The 22,437-nt window shown below is 45.1% G+C and overlaps 1 protein-coding gene across 2 annotated transcripts; it reads left to right on the forward strand.

Moving 5' to 3' along the window:
• Positions 1-402: 402 nt before the first annotated feature.
• LPL (lipoprotein lipase) lies at positions 403-16,406 on the forward strand (the record flags this gene model as incomplete). 2 transcript variants are annotated; one of them, XM_082013223.1, is made up of 10 exons in its annotated part: positions 403-917; positions 8,185-8,351; positions 8,481-8,660; positions 9,281-9,392; positions 11,265-11,498; positions 11,740-11,982; positions 13,029-13,149; positions 13,937-14,119; positions 15,266-15,370; positions 16,361-16,406. In XM_082013223.1, exons 1-10 carry the CDS (start codon positions 836-838, stop codon positions 16,404-16,406), a joined length of 1,473 nt encoding a protein of 490 aa, XP_081869349.1. In that variant the 5' UTR covers positions 403-835. The 2 variants fall into 2 exon arrangements, with proteins under 2 accessions (XP_081869349.1, XP_081869350.1); XM_082013224.1 differs by having other exon boundaries at positions 8,188-8,351.
• Between the last annotated feature and the right edge of the window lie 6,031 nt (positions 16,407-22,437).

The raw sequence follows: 22,437 nt of genomic DNA on the forward strand, positions 1-22,437 counted from the left end.
CGAGGGAACAGCACAAAGGCCCTGGCAAGCGCCAAACTGACAATGCAGGCAGCAGTCGGTTCCTGGTGCAAAAGCATGGATGAGGACCTCACGGTGGAGCTGGGATGCCGAAGGCAGAGAGGACCTCGGGGAGAGCGGCGTGGCCGCAGGCCGGCTGGGCGGGCAGGGCCGGCGGGGCCCAGGGCGGCGGGGAAGGGGCAGAGCCGGGGCAGGTGCGGCTGGGCAGAGGGAGCCGGGCCCGAGGGCTCAGAGGGGTCTCCGCGCACTGATGCACGCTGCCTGAGGTCCTGGGTCTCGGCCGTGCCGAGCCCAGCCGGGCCATGCTGGACGCTGCCATGCCGAGCCGTGCTATGCCGTGCTCAGTACCGTCCCGGGGTCGGGCCATGCCGCGCCGTGCCGGGGCCGCGCCGCGCCGTGCCGGAGCCGCGCCGTGCCGTCCCGGGGCCGCGCCGTGCCGGGCGCCCCCAGAGCCGGTCTCGGCGCCCCGCGGGCGCGGCTCGGCCCCCCTCACCGCCCTCCGCCCTCCGCCCCGGCCCCTGGGACAGCGCCGGCCCCGCCCCGCGGCGCGCGCCCAATGGGTGTGGGGGCTCATTTGCATATTTGCATATTGGCGGGGACTTAAGGGCCCGAGGAGGGAGCGGGGCCGGTGCAGGGTTGGCTCGCCTGCGGCGTCTGGGGCTGCTGGCCGCTCCCGGCGCGATTCCTGGCCATCCCATTCCGTTTACGCTCTAGTTGTTTTTTTTTTTTTAATTTTTTAAACTTTTTTTTTTTTCCCTTCTCTTTTTCCCACTGAAACTTTTCTGCCGCGGCAGAGCGCAGGGAGAGAGGAGGCGAGATGAGGAGGAAGGCGTTTCTGGCTGCCCTCTGCCTCTGCCTGCCCTGGCTGGCTGCTCTCGGCGCGACTCCGGCCGCCGGCGGTAAGTCCCGAGGCTGGGCAGCTTGAGAGGGGGTCCGGAGCAGACGGAGGGGTGCAGGAGAGCTGCCGGACATACCTGTTGCATTTGGTGGGGGGTGTGCAGGGGGGAATGTCCTCGACATGGCGGGAAAGGGGAGTTTGCAACTTCGCTCCGCACAGGCTTTCCCGTGGTGCTGGGGATGCTGCGGGACCTGGGTGGCGTGGGGTGGCCTCGGGAGGTTGGGGGGAACCTACATCCTGCCAGGACAGACCTGGAGCGCAGGCGCGACCTGCCGGGCTGGTGGCATGGGCTGTGGGGGTTTGGGATGTGGGCTCACCCCCCCGGAGCAAGGTGGATTCCAAGAGTCCGTTGCTGGAGGTGGACTGGGACAGCGGTGGCACCACGGTAGGGTCCCACGGCCAGGGCCCTCCCTGTGCATGGGACTCGCCCCTCCCGTGGGAGCTCCGCATCTCAACTTCCTCCCGTTCTTGGTCCGAATTGTCTGAGGCAAGGCTGAGTTTCACCAGTGTCATGGTAATGTGTTTGGGCTGTAAGGTAACGCCCCCAGTTGCTGCCGGAGTCCCTTAGGGGGAAGAGTGAACAGGGAGTACACTGTAACGGTGTCTGTATATGATGTCCTGGATGATTGTCGTGACGCTACACCTATTGTACCTGCATTTGTGCACAGGCATGCTCCAGGCCAGAGAAAGTGCAAACATGTGCAAATGCTGACTACTAGATGTTCACTAATGCTCTGTTGATTGATCACAACGTGATTGCAGCTTTAATGAGCAAAGAGACTAGTTTTAGGAGGCCACTACTCCTCAAACTTATATTAGGAGTGCCCTGTCACAGACTTACTTTCTTACACTAATGTCTCACCCATAATGTCTGTCTTTAAAAGTCTAGACTTAGAATAAAATGTGTCTGTAGCTCTTGGAGTGGTGGTGCTCTTAGTGGTACTGAAATGGAATATGGAAACTGCTGCTTTTTTCTCTGCGGGTGCCTTTGTTATTTTCTTTGTGTACAAGGAAGCCAAAGGGAAGTATTCAAAAGTAAGAGGATGGGGGTGCCAGGACACAGCCAAAAGAATGTATTCTTACTTTGAAGCAACTCTTGTGGCATCAGAGGCAATCAAAAACAGTTTTCATCACAGTGTCAAAGTTTCATGCAGTAAAATAACTATCTTCTCAGAGCAAGCTTTCATCCCTGTAGGCATGGATTTGCCACAGACTTACTAATGATTACATTATTTCTCCTTAGGAACAGGTTATGAAGACAGGTTGTGCGATCATCCTAAAGCTATCCAAGCCTTCAGTCCCGTGCTGTTTCTTGCCTACTGCAGTAAAAAGATGTTTTGAAACCATGGAAAATACATGACCCAGCCCTCCAGGAATCCAGAGTATTTAAAAAACCACATAGAAAAATATAATTCTAGGTGAAGATAACATTGGTGTTCCAGGAAATGATAAAAACATTACTAGGAATACATTTAGATTGGATATTAGGAAAAATTTCTTCACCAAAAGGGTTGTAAAGCACTGGAACAGGCTGCCTAGGGAAATGGTTGAGTCACCATCCCTGGAGGTATTTAAAAGACATGTAGATATGGTGCTTAGGGACATGGTTTAGGGATGGACTTGTCAGTGCTAGGTTAATGGCTGGGCTCTGGTCTTAAAGGCCTTTTCCAACCTAAATGATTCTGTGATTCGGATCTCTAATTTTACAAGTGTAAATCCAGAGTCACATGGGCTACAGCAGGTTTGCGCTGTTGTGTGATGTGAGCTGCTGGCTTTTGCTCTGGCTGTGTATGGGATAGACCTACCAGGGCAGCTGTGGCATGGCCTTTCCAGACGCAATGCATTTCTGAGAAGACACAGCAGTGAGGCTTTTGCGCATCAGAAGTGTGCTGGAGAAAAGCACGAGCACTAGCACTCCTAAATGTTTGCTGGAGTATCTTCTGTGCAGGAAGTACTTGCGTGGTATGGCTTTCCCATGCATCCTTTCCTCCATATTATTGCAAAGTCTGACAGTGATTGCATTTTTTTGTCTTGGGGTAATTCCAGATATCCCAGAGGGACTGATGGATGGCAAGAGCTCTGGTGGATTGAGTTACGAGCCTCCCAGCTGCAGCTGAGTAAGGATCTCTTGGACAGGGAGTGCCTTGGAGAGGGGCGAGCACCCCTGTGCACAGTGCAAGAGCAGCAGTTTGCCCGGGCTCTGCCAGCTGCAGGACCCGAGCTGGGAGGTCCCTGCTCAGCACCTGAACTTGGGCCTGGTTGCTTTTCGGAGATGTTGCTCTTTCTGTTGACTCTGCTTGGGAAGTGAAGGAGGCCGTACGCTCAGAGCTCTGCTGTTAAGGACGACCAAAATAAACTTGAAGTTGTAATTTCTTTACAGCAAAGTTAAATAGTAACCTGACTTGTGGGGTAGGCTTCATGGGGTTGCAACACACAGTGGTCTGCTTTCAGTTTATGGTGTAGATATAATTTTATCTATATAAAGATATAGGTATATATGTAGATATAATTTTATCTAACTATAACAATTTCAGTGATACAGCCCCTTTATTACAGCTGACCATGAGTTTGCTTCAGAATGTACTTTGGGAATTCAGTATGACTGATTGATGGACAATCCTGATGCTGGTTATCAGCTAGGGGAAGAGTTATTCCAGTTAACTCCAGCTGGTTATGTAAATGTTTGATGTTACGGACAGCGGCAAACATCTGCATGTATGTGTGTGTGCATCTCTCTGTGGGCTTGAGTTGACACAGTCTAGCAGTATAATTTCTGATGATCTTTGCACCTGCCTAATACTATTTCTATTTCTGTGTCCATAGCTAGGAAATTGTTGTTTATCAAAGATACCCTTTTTAAAATCATAGTTCAGGTGCACTGATTCTGGCAAATGCATTGTTTTATTTGGCATCCTGTGTCTGATGTGGGCAGGCAGTTTAACTTTTGATTGATATTCCAGGTGCTGTTACTTCCTCAAAACTCACATTCTCCAAGCAGCTGACCAGTGATAAACAGTTTTCTTCATTAAAAATCAGTTGCCAGGTCACCTTGGGTTTCCCATGAAGGAAACTTGAAGCTGAGTTCTCTTCATTAGTGTGTAAACTTGTATTTGCTCTCTGTCAGAATGCTTCAAGTCAGTGGGATGCTTTCAGAATTGATAGTAGTCCCTTACTAAATGGGGTTGTACAAATTGCAAGTCCAAAGTGTCATGAAGCTTAAACAGGAAAATTGAACTACTGACTTTTCCCAGTTTCTAAGCTTTTTCCACTTTCTTCTGAGTTCTATGATATTCTCTATACCTTGATGTATAGGAAAGCTTTTTTAAAATAACGAAAACCAAGATTATGTAAGCAGAGGTGTAAGAAAATCATCAGAAAGTTTACAGAGCATGACAGAATGATGGAGTTTGGCAACACAGCCTGTAGGCTGTTAGAAAAACCAGCTTGGGTCTGAAATTTGTGGCTTAATTCTTAATTCCACTGCCTTTTCCAGTTCCCTAAATAATACCTTTCTAAATCACCTTGTTAACTGTAAGCATATAGCAATGGCCAGAAAACTTGTATTTTGTAACAGGGGCTTGTATCACTGTGTGACAAGCACTCCCTGTGTGCCTGGGAGCTTTTGCAATACAGAACATGTGCCTTTATACCTCTGCTGAACTAAGCTTGGGAAGGTGTGATTCTTTTTTTTTTTTAGCAAAAGCATGGATTTTTGTCTATGCCTTTTTACTTCCAGGTCTGCATCTCTTCAAGGCCTTGTTCAGAAGTGGACATGCATTCTTGTCACTAAAAACTACTTCAGTGTCTCAGTATGGATGCGCATAAATTTCTTTATCTCTAATTTCTGTATCTACATTACGTAAAACCTGATGCAAATTCAGGTAAATTTCTATCCACCTTTCAGAAACATGCTGAAGACACCCCATTTCTGGGTTCTCCCTGTTTCAGTTAATTTGTGTTAAAACATATCATTAACTAACCAGTGGTGAGTGTGTACATTGACTGTCTGCATTTCTTCAGCTTTGTGTAAGGCTGTAAGAATGAGACCCAACTGTTTGATTAGCTCAGGCCATGATTCAAGGAGGCTTCTCACTTTAAATCTATGAGGAAGAGGTCTGTGACAAAAGTTTATGTATGACAAAGTTTGGTTCTGAATAATTTTTTTTAATAGACTGAGATACTTTGAGGGACAAAAGTAGAAGTGGAAAATGATGATTTTCTGAAGTGGTATGCTTGGTAGCTTCTCTACCATGCTTTGAAACCACAGCACATACATGTGTGTATGGGGAGTGTGTACATGCTATTATGTACCTTTGTACCGTATTTCTAAAATTTAACTGGCAGAAGGTGGGAGGTGAGGTGTGGTACTGCAGCATTTGAGGAGCACAACATAAGGTGCAGACAAGTTCTCTTGCGCTGAGCCATACAGAATTTGCAAAGTGGAACTCTGGCAACTTTTGAGCATGGCTTCTTAATGAGCACATCATTAAGAATTCTGTAACAAACCCTACCACACACTCTTCCTTCATCCAGAGGGTATCCTGCAGCTGGGAACTGAGCATATGTGGGCATTAGACAACACGACACTTCTTGTGAGCATAAAAGATGGTAACAATAATTTCTTCTGACTTTCTAATTCCTCATACACCATAGCTAAATGAGCAGAGTGGTAACTTATGGGCTGCTGCTTTGCAGCTGCTGCTTTCCTGGTGGTGACTGCATCTCAGTGCTCCTATGCCCTTCAATCCCACCCAAAGGTTTTTAGGCTGAAGCACATGAATATTTGTGAAGCACTTGGCACATCTTCAGTGGTAGGTGCCACTGTACTGCAATCTTTCTAGGCTTGGTGCACTTCTCTAAGTGCACCTTTAAGTATGGTGCACTTAGAATTCTAAATTTAGTTTATTACAAACTTATTTCCGAAAGAGATCCGGTCTGAACTTAAATGCGAGCTCTAGCATGTGTTTGTAATTGAAAACACACTACAAGACAGGATATCAATTTAATTTAGATTTTGGTTGATTATCAGATAAGTTTAATTCAGAAGGGAAATGATATCTAAGTATGAAAGGAAGCACTATTAACTAGTGAGCAGGTGGACTATTCTTGTTAGCCTTCCTGTGCTGGGCAGGAATACACAAAATTGAAAGTCCATGCATCGTATGCCTTCCAGGTGAAAGCTGTTCTTGGCTCTTTCAGGGTTTTACAGATTCACTACTAAGGGAAGAGTTATAGTTGATATTTAACCAATCAGCCTTTGGGACTTTTCTTTTTGGTGCTAAAAAGTAAATAGTGTTAAGTCTAAAGATTTGTTTCAGAAAGGGGTTTTGTACTCCCAGTTGGTGAGAAAATGAAGTTTTGAATGTGCAGAAATACAAGAAGGGGGCAACTTCTGAGAAAGATCAGCATTTGGTTAGTTTGGTAAATTTTGCTTTCAGTAGGTAAAGTCTTATATTCACTGTTATGTGAATACTGGTTTAGAGAAAGGTGTTTTTTCATAAACCTCACCCCTTTAGGGGGAGGGAGGCAGGAAGGGGGCCCCCAGTGTAATTATCTGGGATTAGCTAGCCAGCCTAGCATAGTCAAGGTCAAAACCTGGAGCTGAGCACTACCTCTGTTCAGTGAACAGTTCATGTTACTTCCCTGCACGTGCTTGGCTTTCAGCAGGTGAGAAGCCCTGGTGAACTTGGGCAATGTTAAGCCACTGATGGCGGATGACGGTGGTCTCTGCGAGGCTTGTGCATCGTACCTTGTGCAAGCCATTGGTTGCCAGCCTGCGTGCTAGTTTTATACCTCGCACAAGAAGTTAGACCCTGAATTTCTGCAGCCCTCCAAGCACAGCAGGAACCTCTCAGACTTTACACAGCTACCTGAGGGCTGAGTGCTGTCGGGTATAAGTCAGCAGGGCACTGACTATGGTAACTTGAATGAGAAGACCAGCAAAACTAAGGTTTAGAAAAAAACCAGTTCATTATTCATCACCTCTGGGTGAGGCAGCATAAACTTAGGGAGAAATACACATCTGCTGGGTATCATAGAAGAGCTCTTCTGCAATGGGGAAAAAGAAGGGGAGTGGAAGTCTGTTTTGCATGTCTGGCATGAGGTCCTCACCCTGTCCCTTTGCATTCCCTACAGTGTCTTGGAGCCGTTCATTGATGTGTGCTTAGGAGTTTGTGAAAGCTTGGTGGAGATGCCAGGAAACATAACCCTGAGCAGGAGAGAGTTGGCCTGAGTTCAGCTGCACTTAGAAAACAGGCAACCAATATTTGCTAAATGCAAGTTGCTGGGGTAGGATCCAGTTTTGGAAAAGCACTGGTGCTTAAGTCCACAGTTAATTACAGGGTCTTCTGGATGTAGAGCTACGTCAGTGCCGAATCAGATGTAAAAAGAGGAGGCATTTAAGTTTCCTGCCTCACAAAGGAAGTAGTGAGCATGAAGCCTAAAAGTCACTTCTCTGCCCTGGCAGGAACAAAAGGGAAGCTTATGTTCTGAAGCTGGAAACTGGAGGGAGTTCTCTAAGAAGTGGTCTTTTCAGGTCATCACATGCTTTGTTACCACCAGTAACCAGTCCCGTCCCCTCCTTGCCCCCGGGTTCAAAATAGCTTCAGGCAGAGGGAGGTTTTCTCTGCAGTGTTGCTTACCAGATGATATGAAAGGATACTGCCTTCAAAATACAGGCTTCAGCTTTTTTAGTTCAGTTTCCTTAATAGGTGTCTGATTGTCTCACCTGCTGTTTTTCTCTGTTGGTTAAAAGTTAAAACTAGCATTTTGTAAAACAGTGGTGCCTGCAGTTCTTATTTTTAATGCGCTACAGCTACGAGGTGCTATAAAGAGCCTTGTTAAGGTAGTGATGAAGTGGTGTGGAAGATGCACCACCAAAATATGTAATGGTGTGGTAGGAACCTTTCCTGCATGTACCGTCTATGACTGTCCCGTGCAGTTTTCTGCACTGCTGTGGTAATTCACAGGCTTCCTGTTAATCATGTAATGGGGAAAATACTGACTCCTAAAAGGAATTCATACCTCTGACAGCTGCTAGCTTCTCACTGTTTAGCAGCATCTTGTGGGGGGAGGTGGGGGCAATCTTCACCCTTTCATTTCCTCTTTACGTGGCCATTGTGGCGCAAATGGAGTGTGTTAGGAGATGAAGGACGCATGGCCCGCTTCTTGATTGTTCATCATCTCTCCAGCATCATACCCATGACTTCTGAACTCTTTGTCCTAATGCTCCTAAAATGCTGCTGTATGTTTTCTGTCCTCTTGCATAGCAGAAGCCGAGACCAATTTTGAGGGAATTGAGAGCAAGTTTTCCTTACGGACGCCTGCAGAGCCCGATGAGGATGTCTGCTATCTGGTTCCTGGGCAGGTGGACAGCCTGGCACAGTGCAACTTCAACCATACCAGTAAAACCTTTGTGGTGATCCATGGGTGGACGGTAAGAAGAAAGGGGAGGAATCTCCCTTTTCACCACACTCCTGACAAACTGTGCTAGATATGTCATCTGAGATTATATTAACCACAGATAATATTAAGATACCTCCTTTTTTAATTAAAAAAACAACAGGTGACAGGAATGTATGAAAGCTGGGTCCCGAAGCTGGTGGATGCTCTGTACAAGAGGGAGCCTGACTCAAATGTCATTGTGGTGGACTGGCTGATTCGAGCTCAGCAGCACTACCCAGTGTCTGCTGCATACACTAAGCTGGTGGGAAAGGATGTGGCTATGTTTATTGACTGGATGGAGGTAAGATGCGTGGTCACATGTCTCACATTGTCCATAATGTCCTAGGAAACAAAGCAGCAATGATGCAGCTGTGTTAATCATCTCCTGTTCTGTAGATGGAGTTAAGCTGTTGCAGCCAGTACCTTTGCTGGACTGGTAAAATCCCAGCTTTAATGGTTATCTCTTGCAGAAGGAGGCCTTTTATAGTGCGTTCTCGAAATGTCACCTTGTGTTCTGTGGAACCGTGAGCCTTCAGCATTTCTGAAGGCTCTGTGAGAGGTAGCTGTGAAAGACAGGTTCCTATATATTATAGAGCAGCCAGCCCTCGGGAAACAGAAGTCTGCCCTGCCTTTGGGAAATGCTTAAGAGGTCCAGAAACTGGTGGGGTGGGGGTGGCCGAAAACCTTTGATACAATACACAGCCCTGTGTTCTGTCCTTCATTCTGCATTCCTCTCTGCCTAGATTTTTGCCTTAAGCGAGTTAACTTAAGTGACCTAGTATGGCAAAAATTATGTTAATTATATTTAGTATTTCTTCTGTTATTCATGGCTGAGAGAAATCCCAGTGTTTACAAAACATTTCCCCTTGTGTCTTCTGATGTTTTTCCATTTGACTTCAGAGAAATTGTTCTCTTCTGCAGGAGCAATTCAATTATCCTCTCAACAATGTCCACTTGCTGGGATACAGTCTAGGTGCTCATGCTGCTGGGATTGCTGGGAGCCTGACCAAGAAGAAGGTGAACAGAATTACTGGTAAGAAAACATGTGGTTGTAGAGTGGAGAGTCCTGTCTCTTCCATGCTGAAATATTACACTTCTCTGGAAAATAAGCAGAATAATTGTTGATTGTTTTGTTGGCAGTACTTAGGTTATGGGTTCATTCTTTATGGAATCAGCAGAGTTGATATTTCCGTAGTAGAACTGGAAAAGGTTCAGAAAAGAACAAGAAAGGTGAGAAGCCTTGATCTGCTTCTGCACAAGAAATGAGTGAGTAGGCAGGGATTCACTGCCCATGAAAAGAGATTAGTTGGTGGGGGGATGTGATCAAGACTGGCCAAATCCATGGCTTGGAGAAGGTCACAGTATCTCTCTTGCAGCATGAGAACTTCAGATGGTTGTCTTCATCCAGGTGATCATCCCTTGCAGTTGGTGGGAGCTATTCAAAAAGAACAGGAGGTGGATCCTCCTGCAGTGCTTGTAGTATCTGCAGAGCTCTCTGCTAGGATCAAAGGGAGACTAGATAATGAGAAGAGGTCCACTGTGAGTTGCAAAAAATAAATCCTAGCAGGCTCAAGTAATATTCTAGGCTGAAAATAATACTGGGGGAGTTCTGAGAAGGGGAGGGAAGTATATATAGTCTTGCCCTGTTGCTATGCATGTTTAAGTGTCTGTTTAGGGTGACTTTTTTGGAGGCTGAGAAGTGTGCCAGACAAGGCAGAGTGTGTGGCCACTCTGAGGCTGGCTTACAGCCCAAGCACCTGGGGAGCTGAGCCCTTAGCACCGATCTCGGTGAGAAAGGAGATCCCAGCATCAGCAAATGAGGCTAAGAATGTCACTCATCTGTGGTGTCTTTGCTGAGAGAGATCGGGAACAGCATTCAAATGGAAGTCTAGCTCCCTTCCACCTGGTTCCCTTTGCCCTTTTACCTGAGCTTGGCTGTGATCCCAGATCCAGAGGCGTGCTGGGGAGTGGGCTAGGCAGCAGTCACATCAGGAAAGGCTGACACCTGATAGGTGGCAAATTAAAATCAGGAGGCCAAAGCACTAGTCCATCTACCCTTCCTTTCAGCAGCAGCTTTGTTGCTTTCATTGGTGCTGCCAAATCACCCAAATACCAGTAGCTCTCTGTTATGCCCCCCACAGTCACCCTCGGTGCCCGGGATGAACCTTTCCCTGGGGAAGTGGCATCCCCTTTGGGCACAGGGAGTGGTGGGATGTGGTCCCTGAAGGCCTCACAGCAGGGGGAGGCAGCTCAGACTGGGGGAGGCTAACCAGGGGTGGGCAACCCAGGTGCCTGTCCCCAGCTGAGGGATGCAGAAAAGACATGTCCCTTCAGCCATCTCTCAGTAGTTGTCTGGATTCAAGAGGTGGTACTGGTTCACTGGCAGCATAGTTCTGGGTGTTTTTTGATGTCAGCGTTGCTGCAGCTTGGCAGTTTACCATAATAATCTCCTTCCCCTAAGGCATGTAGACAGTGAAGCTCTTGTTTATGTTTCCCACTTGTTCCCCTAGCAGGGAGTTAGCAGCAAGACACTTTCCACACTTCAGACACTTCAAATAGAAATTTTACAATTCCTCTCTTTCTTAACAAGAGAGAAAGACATTGAGAAAATACTTCCTAGCTTGTTTCTTCCATCCACTAGAAATGCTGCAGCTGTGAGGAAGTTTTCTGGGCTTATTTATGTATGTTTACATACACCTTTTAAAAAGTGACGGCATTTCAAGGGAATGTAATAGATTCTCCTGTATACATGAATGTTACTTAAATGATGCCACTGTAATGTCTGCAGTGACACCGACACCATATGGAATACTCTGGCCCAGTGTGGTGGTAGAGTTTGGCGTTTGTTGTCACTGTCTTTGGCAGACGGTAATCTCGGTTTTCCTTTGTGGTTTGTCCTGCAAAGGCCTGGATCCAGCTGGTCCTACCTTTGAGTATGCCGATGCCCTCACTCGCCTCTCCCCGGATGATGCTGACTTCGTGGATGTCCTACACACCTACACTCGAGGCTCTCCAGACCGCAGCATTGGTATCCAGAAGCCTGTTGGACACATTGATATTTATCCTAATGGTGGAGGCTTCCAGCCAGGTTGCAACTTGGGAGAAGCACTCCGTCTGATCGCTGAAAAAGGCTTTGCAGGTGAGGCTGCTCTGAAACAACCAGTGTAACATCCAAAGGGAGATCTTCAATAGCCTGCAAGGTTTCCTGCAAGCAAAGATCTGAGAGGCACAGGAACTTGTTATTTTAAGTGCCTTTAAAAGCCACCCTGTAAAGCCCGGCTCTGGCATAGTGGATCATGCTTGTCGACAGGGTTGCTTAGGGGTTTATATCATTACATGAATGTGCGTATACATATTACACATTTTTTTTTTCTTTCAAGATGTGGATCAGCTGGTGAAATGCTCTCATGAACGATCCATCCACCTCTTCATTGACTCCCTCCTCTATGAAGAAAAGCCCAGCATGGCCTACCGCTGCAACACAAAGGAGGCCTTTGAGAAGGGTCTCTGCCTGAGCTGCCGGAAGAATCGCTGCAACAATTTGGGTTACAAGGTCAACAGAGTGAGAACGAAGAGAAATACCAAAATGTACTTGAAGACCCGTGCTCAGATGCCTTATAAAGGTAGGTCCTGCTTGCTGGCTGGTGAGCCAGACTGGTACTTTTGCCCAGCTGTGTGTCAGGGTGGGCGCATGCTGCTGCTTTGGTGCCTGTGGTGAGCAGGGCTGGAGCTTGCCCGCAGTTCACCATTAAGCACAAACTAAAGTCCAGTCTCAGAAACTTGTTGCTGCCTTTCTTTTTGTATTCTATCCCCCCCCCTTCAGTAAGATGACACTGTTTTTCTAAGTAGCAAAATTAAGAGCATTTATTCTGCAGCCTGGTCAATTGGAACAAGCATTTTTCATCCAAATGAATTTATCCTGTGAAAACAACTAGCAGAGCTCAGCCTGATGAGCAACTTCTTTAAAGATGTGCAACCATCAGATGTGTGCCTTTTTATAGTGCCTTTGCCAGAGGAGCAGCAGCCCTTGTTAAAATATCACAGCACTTCTTGATTCCCACTGCCACAGTGGTAGGTCTGAGAAGGACATTGCCAGAAAGAACTGGAAGGCTTTCAGCTAGGGTAATAGCTTCTGAGTTGTATCTTACTATATTTTTTCCTCTGTAGCATTGACTGTGCCACATGATATCATCATGTGATGGACCAGCAATCAGAGGGCACATTCCTGCAGTGTTAGAACAGCTGCAAAACTAGTGTTTTGTTGGCATTTGGTGCTTAGTCTGCAGTGTCAGTGGGTTGAATTTTTTTCACCAAGGCTTCTGTATGAGGAGGGCACAGCTCACTTGTTTCAAGTCAAGGATGGCAAGTCTTACACCCTTGTAACAGGTTTGAAAGTGATACTGCAGACTTGGTGGTTATTACAGTGGCAGTCAACAGCAGAGTTTAGTTGCAAGAACTACAAAGGTGTTTTTAATCATGATTCCCTTGCATCCTAATCTTTACTGCCTCACAAAAATATTCCCTAGATACCTTAAGGGAACTCAGTTTAGTGATGCTTGCATATTCCAGCCTAGGATTTACATGGGGGTTTTTGGGTGGTTTTGTCACCAGCAGCCTCTTTGGAGGTTAAGTTTTTTTCCTAATGGCCTTTTCTTTTGTATTCTTCCAGTCTTTCATTACCAGGTCAAGATCCATTTCTTTGGAAAGACTAATATGACCAAGACAAACCAGCCATTCCTGATCTCTCTCTATGGCACTCTAGATGAGAGTGAGAACATTGCTTTCACACTGTGAGTAGCAACGGAAACAACAGCAATGTACTGTTGAGTCTACCTAAATCTGTTTTTTCAGCCCCAGCTGAAGAACTTCGTTTAGTTCTAACTAGAGAAATCTTGCAGGATCCCAGAATCTGCCCTTGTCCTTGATCAAGGGGATGCATCCACTGCTGAAGCTAATGATATAAACTCTGTAGCAGCTTTTCTTGATAAGAGATCTGAGATACAGAAATGAGAAGTCTGACCTGTGGCTTAGCCTAGTAAGAATTTTTCTGGGGTGGCAGGTTTCTTATTCTCTTTTTCAGTATCTTTATGCCACGTTCCAGCCTTGTTAAAGCTCCTTAAAAGCAGATTGCAACCTGGAGTTAATTGCCTGGGTCTGAAGGCCTCAGTGCAGAAGCTGGGGGAGGCATGGGATTTGCTTCCACAGCTCTGCAAATAAGCAGAAGTCTGTGCTTACATCCCTATACCCGGGGATAGAACCAAAGTCTGTTCTCCACTCTGGGGAACCTAAACTGTTCCTGGCTGGTGCTTCTCTGGTTTCTCTGAGTGCTACTAGCACTGGAGAAGACACCCCTTGCCTGGCAGCCTGTCCCAGGGTTTTACCAGCCTTGCTGCAGAAAGCTTTTCTGTGTGCCTCTGCAAAGGTGTTTTTTTCCTTATTCCATCCATCAGAACTATGGAGGAGGTTGCTTCCGTCTTCTCTGAAGTACATAACGTCCTGATACTGCGTTTCACCTTAATTTTCTTTATCCAACAGTTCCCTTTTTTGTTTCTTTTTCCTTATTCCCCCTCCCCACAGGCCTGAAGTATCCTCAAACAAGACCTTCTCCTTCCTGATTTACACGGAAGTGGACATTGGTGACCTGCTTATGCTGAAGCTGCAGTGGGAGAAAGACACTTTCTTCAGCTGGTCAGACTGGTGGACTCCTTTTACATTTGACATCCAGAGAGTCAGAGTGAAGTCGGGAGAAACTCAGAAAAAGTAACTTGTTTTGATTGTTATAAGCTATATTAGTTTTAATTGACAATGCTTCCTGATTCCTGGTATCTCACAGGGTGGGACAAAACACGGAAAGCAGTTACAAATGGGTGCAGCGCTGATAATCAGGGCTCCAGTGGCACCAAACCAACATTTATGTCAGATGGGTTCAGTTGTTTGCTTCCACTGGGATCTGCAATCTGCAGTTTTACTCCCACATAATTAATTTGCATACCAGTGTCTCACGTGCCTCAAGTTAGTTATAATATCTCCATGAACCAGCATCTAACTGTATTTGTAGTTCTCCTTTGTCTTGCTGGACATTTGCACAGGTTTTCTTGCAAAGAGCATGCTTAAAAGGAGGCTTTTAGAAACACTTGCAAAAGTGCATTTGCACAAGAAATCATTGCGTTGTTAAGTGGGATTTTCTTAGGAGTTGGGAATGCCTAAATGGTGGGTGAAAACTGAAACATATGACTGTTACAGGACATTGCTAATGCGTGAATGTTAAAACGGCAAAGTCTGAATAAAACTGATTTGACCTGAATCTTTTGAAATACTCTTACTCACTAGACATGAGATCCATTAGCAGAAAATAGACGCAGAACAGAGTATGCATGTCATACGTACAATATCGTAAATAATGTTCCTCCTTTGAATAAACAAGGTAGTCACTTTATCAAAGAACAGTTATCAGAGCTGAACAAATATAGGGTTGGGGAAAGTACTGATAAATAGAAAAGCAACTGCTTAGGCTGCCAATTCCAACAAACCTACTTTGTTTGCAAACATTTGAGAGTAAGGCTTTCTTCCATGATCATTCACCTGCCAAAGTCACACAAGGACTGGTGTAAATAAAGATCCAAGAGACTGAGGTAGAGCTTCTGCTCTCTTAGCCGCAAGATTTTATGCAAAAGACTGGTCAAATTTACGACTAAGGTTGAGGTGCATGCATAATGCCTTTGCCAGTTTTTCTTGCACAGTTCCTTTTGTCACAGAATTCTCTTGGAAATAACTTTCTCACAGGCTTGTGAAGTTGTAGTGCCCCACATGACAAAGTATAAAGACTGCTTCTAAGCACCAGTCCTCTTCCTATGGTTAAAAAGCTGTCTGACTCAGGCATGTAATTGTCCAATATTTATTCCACAGAGTGGTGTTCTGTTCTCGAGATGGCACCTCACGTCTTGGTAAGGGAGAAGAGGCAGCAATATTTGTGAAATGCTTGGAGCAGCCTGTGAACAGGAAGAGAGGAGGGTATGAGTGATCACTGTTGTTTTTGGGTTGGGGGAAACTTCAGTGGTACCAGGAGGATCTAATAAAACTTCCTGACTTAGTTGATTTGTGCACTGGTCTTCTCAAGGCTTCAGAATCATGACAACTCAGACTAACCTGAGGCTGGCTTATGGCAGCTTTGGCTGCTTAAAACCTCCTAATTTGGTTCTCTGCTAACAATCTCCTTGTATGGTTGTTAGTGTGTCTGAAAAGTAGGTACAAGTCACTGCCTTTCACATTCACACAGTGGCCAAGGATAAATGACTGATTCGGAGGGCTTACAGTTGAGACACTTAACACAGAGGAAAGCCTGCCTTCGTCTAGAGATGCCTTGCATTTACCCTTAATTGAAGAACATAGAAACAGCCGTACTGAGTCAGTCCAGAGCCCTCCCTCCTCGCTGGCCAGCAGTAGATTCAGAGACTGGTGCAGAAACTGAGTAGGCATATGCAGGTGCTCTCCCTGGCACGCTGTCTTCTGCTGGCAACTGTGACTTCCTGAAATTTGTGTCTCTGATTTGGATCAGAGATGGAGCCTTTGTGTTTAATAGCCCTTGGTGCACTTTAATATTTGATCAATAATTTTTCTGACCCAGAGTAAACTTGCAAATATGAGGACAGATTTAATTGGACTTCATCCACTAGAGTTTGAGCTGGAGAAGTGGTAATATTTATTTTAGTGCAATTGCTGTGTATGAAAGGTCTCATGGGGATACTTCTAGACTGAGATCTAGTTCTGCGTAAAAAGGCATGTGTGCTGACCTTCACTCTGCAGTAATGACGTGGGTAGGCCTTGAGAGCTCTGTGTGTGTATCTGATATGTAAAATCAAGCAGCAGCCAGGAAAAGCCCAAGCACATAACTTATTTTCCTGTTAAGTAGTATTTTTTTAATACTAAGTCTCAAAAATAAGACAAAAAGAAGTAAGCATCTTATGTCTTCCTCTTCACCTCATCTGTCTTTTTTCCCCACAGTGCCAAGAAAGCCTCTAAAGAAAATTCTGCTCATGAATCTGCTTAAGTGACAAGAATGAAGATTTTTCCACACTGGGGAGGAGGAGAGTCTGTTCATCCTTGTGGACTGGATGTTCAGAACCAAATATATAGAAGTATTTATCCGCTGCTGGCTTTTTGCCTGCTATTCCTAGCTATCTTAGGAGACCTCTTGTAAGGAAGTCTCAGCATAAAGTTACTAACAATAAAGATACATTATCCAAATAGTTTAAAAACAAAGAAATCTGCAAAACAACTTGCCAAAGGCTTGAGTGCTGGGAAGGAGTAAGTAATTTTGCTTAATCATGGTGCCTTGTGACAAAGTTTCTTGACCATCAAATCCTCTATAGCAATTTTCTAGTATTTATTGAAAAGAAGCAAAACCCTGCACCTGGCTTGTTTTCTTTTCAGGAGTCTTCTGAAACTGGACAGGCTTTTTTCTGGCTTGGCTAACTGAATTTCCAGGCAGTTCAGTGGCTAGAGTTCATTGTCTTCAAGTGTGTGTTTAGCAAATGAGTAAGTTTCTCATGTGAAAAAAAGCTTTGTATTACTAAAAGGTGTCAGGGACTGACTTATGGGGATGAATTTTCTAGTTTGTGGTTATGAATGTGTTTTACTGGGGGTAGATGCCAGTGCTGCTTAGCAATAGGTATGGTCTGTTAAGCTATATACTTCTATCCAGCTTACCCTGGAATAAATAGCAGTTGTAGAAGACAGCAATACTAGTGTCCTATGCAGACATTCAGCTTTTAATCTGTGCTTTCATTCCTTGAAAATGAAACCATCTAGCCTCCAACACTGTGTGAATAAGGAACTGCAATGGAATTGAGCTACCAGCAACTGCAGGACACACTTTTTTTTTTCCCCACCACTTGATTGCATCCCATATGCCAAAACTGTGACAGTTTTTCTGGTCGTTGACACCAAATGTCAGTCATGCAGCTGAGTGGCTGCTGTATGCAAGTCTTCAGTGCAAGTGGATCTGCTTGACAGGTGACAAGCATGCTCAGGCTTCCTGAGACTGGAATTGTGACTGTGACCCACCTTGGTTTATTACTTGGCTGTGATACAGTGCTAGATCCTAGGAGCTGCATGGTTTTCTGATATGAGGTGGAATTCGGCAAGGAGCAGGAGCTGTGACAGTTAAAAGGAGCCTAGCTGTGTGATGCACAAGAATGAATGCTCTGAAAAACACTTGAATTAGACATGCTGCAAGCTTCTAAAAATAGATGTATTGAAGGCATTGTGCTTCCCCTTTAACATGTAATTTTTCAAGTGCTCTGAAAGGTTCAAGAGCCCTCTTTTAGATTTCTAGAAGATAAACAAAATACTGGGGAGGCAGAAGGGCTTGAAGGTAGACACTTGGAGAAGTGTAATGTAAGCTATTGATGCTGGGTTTTGTAGTATTTTCCTGCATGTGCAAGACAGTGTGGAGGTGGTGATTTCTCCAATATCATCCAATCCTGAAAGCAAAACCAACATTATGTATTTATGTGCACATTTTTCCAGCCATGGCTGCTAGTATATTTGGGGATAAAAGTCTTAAACAGTGCAATATGCTGGAATATTAATAACTATGAAATTGCTCACATTTGATTTCCTAACCCTTAAACTACAGTAGAGATGTGGTGAGTCACCGAGGGTGGGGTTGAGTATTGAGCCACTGCATTTGAGACCTCTAAAAATAAATATAATGATTTATTCCCTATAGACTTCACATTTTATTGCAGTTTTCTCTTAAGAGTTGAGTTCTTTGGAAATAAAGTGTCTGAACAGGTGTGCTCTTAAAACAGGATGAGATACAAACACATACAGAACTTGGATACAGAATAGTGAAGGTTCTTGTACATGAGGACACATGATTTAGCTTTGGATGTTATTTATTAGCTGTAAATAAGATATTTATGTGTGTAAAGGTAGTTTGTATATATTGCTAAAGTTGCTGACAGTCTCTATATTGATACAGTTGTGTGGTATTAATTCTGTATATAGCTTTCAGATTTTTTTATCAACAAACCACTTACACTGCATTATTTCCTATGTGGTTAATACATTCTTTTTTAAAAGAGAAAGCTCCTCAGTTTTGTACAGAATGGAAACTTATGGTTTTAATAAAATTCTCAAACTGATGCCAAAGTCACTAGTTTCCTTTTGATGAAACAGTTTGCTATATATTGCTTATGTGAAGGCCATAGCCTTTTACTTGGCTTCTGGAGTGAAAATATAGGATAAGATGTATTTTTAAAGCAGAAGGTGATCTTTTTTCTCTTTCCTTTTTTGGAAATGCAAAAACTATGTTCCAAAGACATCAAGGAATCACTGTGTACCAGTGAGTATCCCCATCACAAGAAGCTGGTTACATGCAGTGTTTGGTTTTCAAGTTTCATACCCTTTTAAGAACTGCCATTACTTCTAAAGGTTCATTCCTCTTTTGGCAAATGTCGGAACTATGCTTCTGCTCTGCACTCGACCAAAATAGAGATGTTCTGGCCCTGTGCATACAGTAGGCAAGCACCAATACCTTACTACCACTGCTGCTTAAGGGCTGAACACTGAAAAAAAAATCACTTTGATGCCCATGTTGTGAGCACAGCTGAGCGGGAGTGGTTGTCACCAGGACACTTCAGTTGGTGATACACAGCAAGGTTCTACCAAGGCACCTGGAAGGGGAGTGCCAGAATTAAGGCGAGTTGTAGTGACATGCATGTGTGGGACAATATTAGGGGTATTTAGAGCAGCTCGTGAGTTGGCCTGGGAGACTGCTACTCTTACTTGGTCAAAGAGACTGCTCTGAGCGGAGCAGTGCTTCACTGGTGAAAGCAGAGGGGAGGTATGCAATGGAAAATGGATGGGTGCAAAGGACAAATTGAGGGAGAGGGATGAAAGAGGGAAGGGGAGGTGTGTAGGGAAAACCCTGAGGGAAGATGGGAGAGGGAAGGCATGGAAATGCTGGCAACTGGTGTTCCAAGGACACTGCTGCTTTCCCTATGTGAGTGACTGGGTTGGGGACCTGGAAGGACTCCTACAGTTGTACAAGTCAAAGCCTGTGACCATGTCTCCTAAAAGCACCATGGTATTACTACTTTAAAGCCACAGCAACCTCACTGCACTGAACACATTATTAGGTAAAGCAGAGAAACAGTTTTTGGTGCAGGGGCAAGAACCCAAGTCTCCCCTGCGAGCCTCCAGAGCCATCCCGGCCCACTGCTACTCTTGCATCTTGCTCTGCAATGCCCAGCCACATCAGGAAAGGCAGTGATCCCTGCTCACTCTGCCAACTGTCTGGAGAGGGCTATGGGGTAGATAGTCTATCTCATGGTTAACCAATGGCTTGAACAGGCAGAAAGATCCATTCTTGGCTGGAAAGAAAGGGTGAAGAAAAGGATTTCAGACAATGTACCTGGCAAGGCAAGGAATCATAGAATGGTTTGGGTTGGAAGAGTCCTTAAAGATCATGTAGCTCCATAAGCAGGGACACCTTCCACTACAGCAGGTTGCTCAAAGCCCCATTGAACCTGGTCTTGAACACTTGCAGGGCAGGGGCATCCACATCTTCTCTGGGCAACCTGTTACAGTGCCTTACTACCCTGAGAGTGAAGAATGTCTGCCTTATAACTAATTTAAATTTACCTTCTTTCAATTTAAAGCTGTTACCCCTTGTCCTATTACTACATGCCCTTGTAAAAAGTCCCTCTCCAGCTTTCTTGTAGGCCCCCTTTAGGTACTGGAAGGCTGCTATATGGTGTCCCCAGAGCCTGCCTTCCTCCAGGCTGAACCACTCCAACTTTCTCAGCGTGTCCTCATAGGAGAGGTGTTCCATTCCCCTGATCATTTCTGTGGCCCTCCAACAGGTCCATGTCTTTCTTGTGCTGAGGGCTCCAGAGCTGGATGGCGTACTCCAGGTGGGTTCTCATGAGAGCAGAGTAGAGAATCACCTCCCTCGGCCTGCTGGCCATGCTTCTTTTGATACAGCTCAAGATACTGTTGGCCTTCAGGGCTGTGAGCACACATTGCCGGGACATGTTGAGCTTCTCATCAACCAACACCCCCAAGTCCTTCTCCTCAGGCGTCCTCTCAATCCATTCTTCACCCAGACTGTATTTGTGGTCCGAACCCATGTGCAGGACCTTGCACTTGGACTTGTTGAACTTCATGAGGTTCTCACAGGCCCGCCTCACTTGCCTGTCAGGGTCCCTCTGGATGGCATCCCTTCCCTCCACTGTGTCAACCACACCACTCACTTGGTGTCACTCACTTGCTGAGGGTGCACTCAATCCCCCCGTCCACATCCCTGACAGAGATATTAAATAATGGTGGTCCTAATACAGGCTCTTGCAGGACCCCAGTCATCACTGGTCTCCACCCAGACATTGAGCCATTGACCGCAACTCGCTGAGTGCAACCACCCAGCCAATTCCTTATCCATTAAGCGGTGCACCCATCAAATCCATGCCTCTCCATTTTAGAGACAAGGATGTTATGTAGGACAGTGCCAAATGCTTTGCACAAGTCCAGATAGGTGATGTCAATTGCTCTTCCCTTATCCACCAATGCTCTAATCCCATAGTAGAAGGCCACCATGATTTGGCCTTAGTAAAGCCATGTTGGCTGTCACCAATCACCTCCTATTTTCCATGTGTCTTAACATAGTTTCCAGGAGCATCTGCTCCATGATCTTGCTAGGCACAGAGGTCAGACTGACTGGCCTGTAACTCCCCAGGTCTTCCTTTTTTCCCTTTTTTAAAATGGGGGTTATGTTTCCCAGTGGGAACTTCACCGGACTGCCATGACATTTCAAATATGATGGATAGTGGCTTAGCAACTTCATCTGCAACTTGAGTCCCTGACTCAAGTACCTAGTGCCTAGATTTTATTCATACATATTTCATTCTGAGAAATTTTTGGAACCAGCAATGAATGTGCTGTCTGTAGGTGTCTCTATACTCAATTAGCAGTTTGGTAGTTAGCTGATTTGACTCCCCTGTGGAGGCATCATATTATTCATAGGTGCCTGAAACGCAGCACCTGGTGGTGTCACATCAGGGGGCACATGCTTTAAACATTAGATTGAAGGAGACAAGAATAATAGCTTATCATCTGAAGTCCAAGATTGGTTCCTCTATAAAAACAGAGAAGACACTCAGTTGATTCAGCAGTGAGAAAACTATTCCTTTTTGCAGGTCTGTAAAGTGGGTGGTTGATTTCCATGAGCCTTGAAATCATGAAGGCCTGTGTAAATCCCACATCTTTGTATACCAATGCTTTTTTTTTTCCTTCACAAACTGTGATGACTAAGCTATGGAAAATGCTTTCCTCCCTTCAGATATAGTTGTGTGTCTCTCTTTTTCTGTGTGTTATGAACAAAGTATCAGAAGCTTGCTGCTTTGTATAAGCAAGACGTTGCAAATGCGTTGCTTCTAAAGCTGGTCAAAACCAGATATTGAAAACAAATTTTCAGTAAAAGGGAAGAATTAAAATAGCTGTCCTTTTTGTTGACAGCTTTCGATGCAGGGCTGTCCATATTCTGACTCTGTCAATCCAAACATAGCAATATTAAAATCCTCAGGGCCAAGGGGACCAATCCAATTGCTACCAGGTCATCATTCAGGAAAGAAATTTCCAGCTTCTCTTGCTGCCTCTTTCCAGAAGAGTCTTCTAGTCAAATGTCTTTTGTAGCAGATCTGGAAAGTCACCAGTTTACACAAACAAATAAAGGGATTAGCATTCTTCAGTCACTGAAGGAGAACAAGGAAATGAGAAGCGGAAGGGAAGGGAACCATTTGGCAGAACATCCCATGTAGACTTTGTCTCAACAATGCCTTTATATCCGTGTGTGGTGCTATCTCTGCTCAGCAATGCTCAGGATGCTTCCCTAAATCATTTCAAGTTAGCTCAGCCAGAACAATGCATCCACATCAGAAAAGCAGATGCTAAACAGGGACCACTTTGGGTGTAGCAGGTGTTAGTGTGTGGGTGCAGTGTATGTCCAATGATGTAATCTCCCAACCATTCATGTCAGATGAACACCATGTTCTTCATTGTAGGCCCTTCCTGTGGGA

Source organism: Phaethon aethereus (assembly GCF_964289735.1).
Source record: "Phaethon aethereus genome assembly, chromosome: Z".
In the NCBI taxonomy this organism is placed as follows: Eukaryota; Metazoa; Chordata; class Aves; order Phaethontiformes; family Phaethontidae; genus Phaethon; species Phaethon aethereus.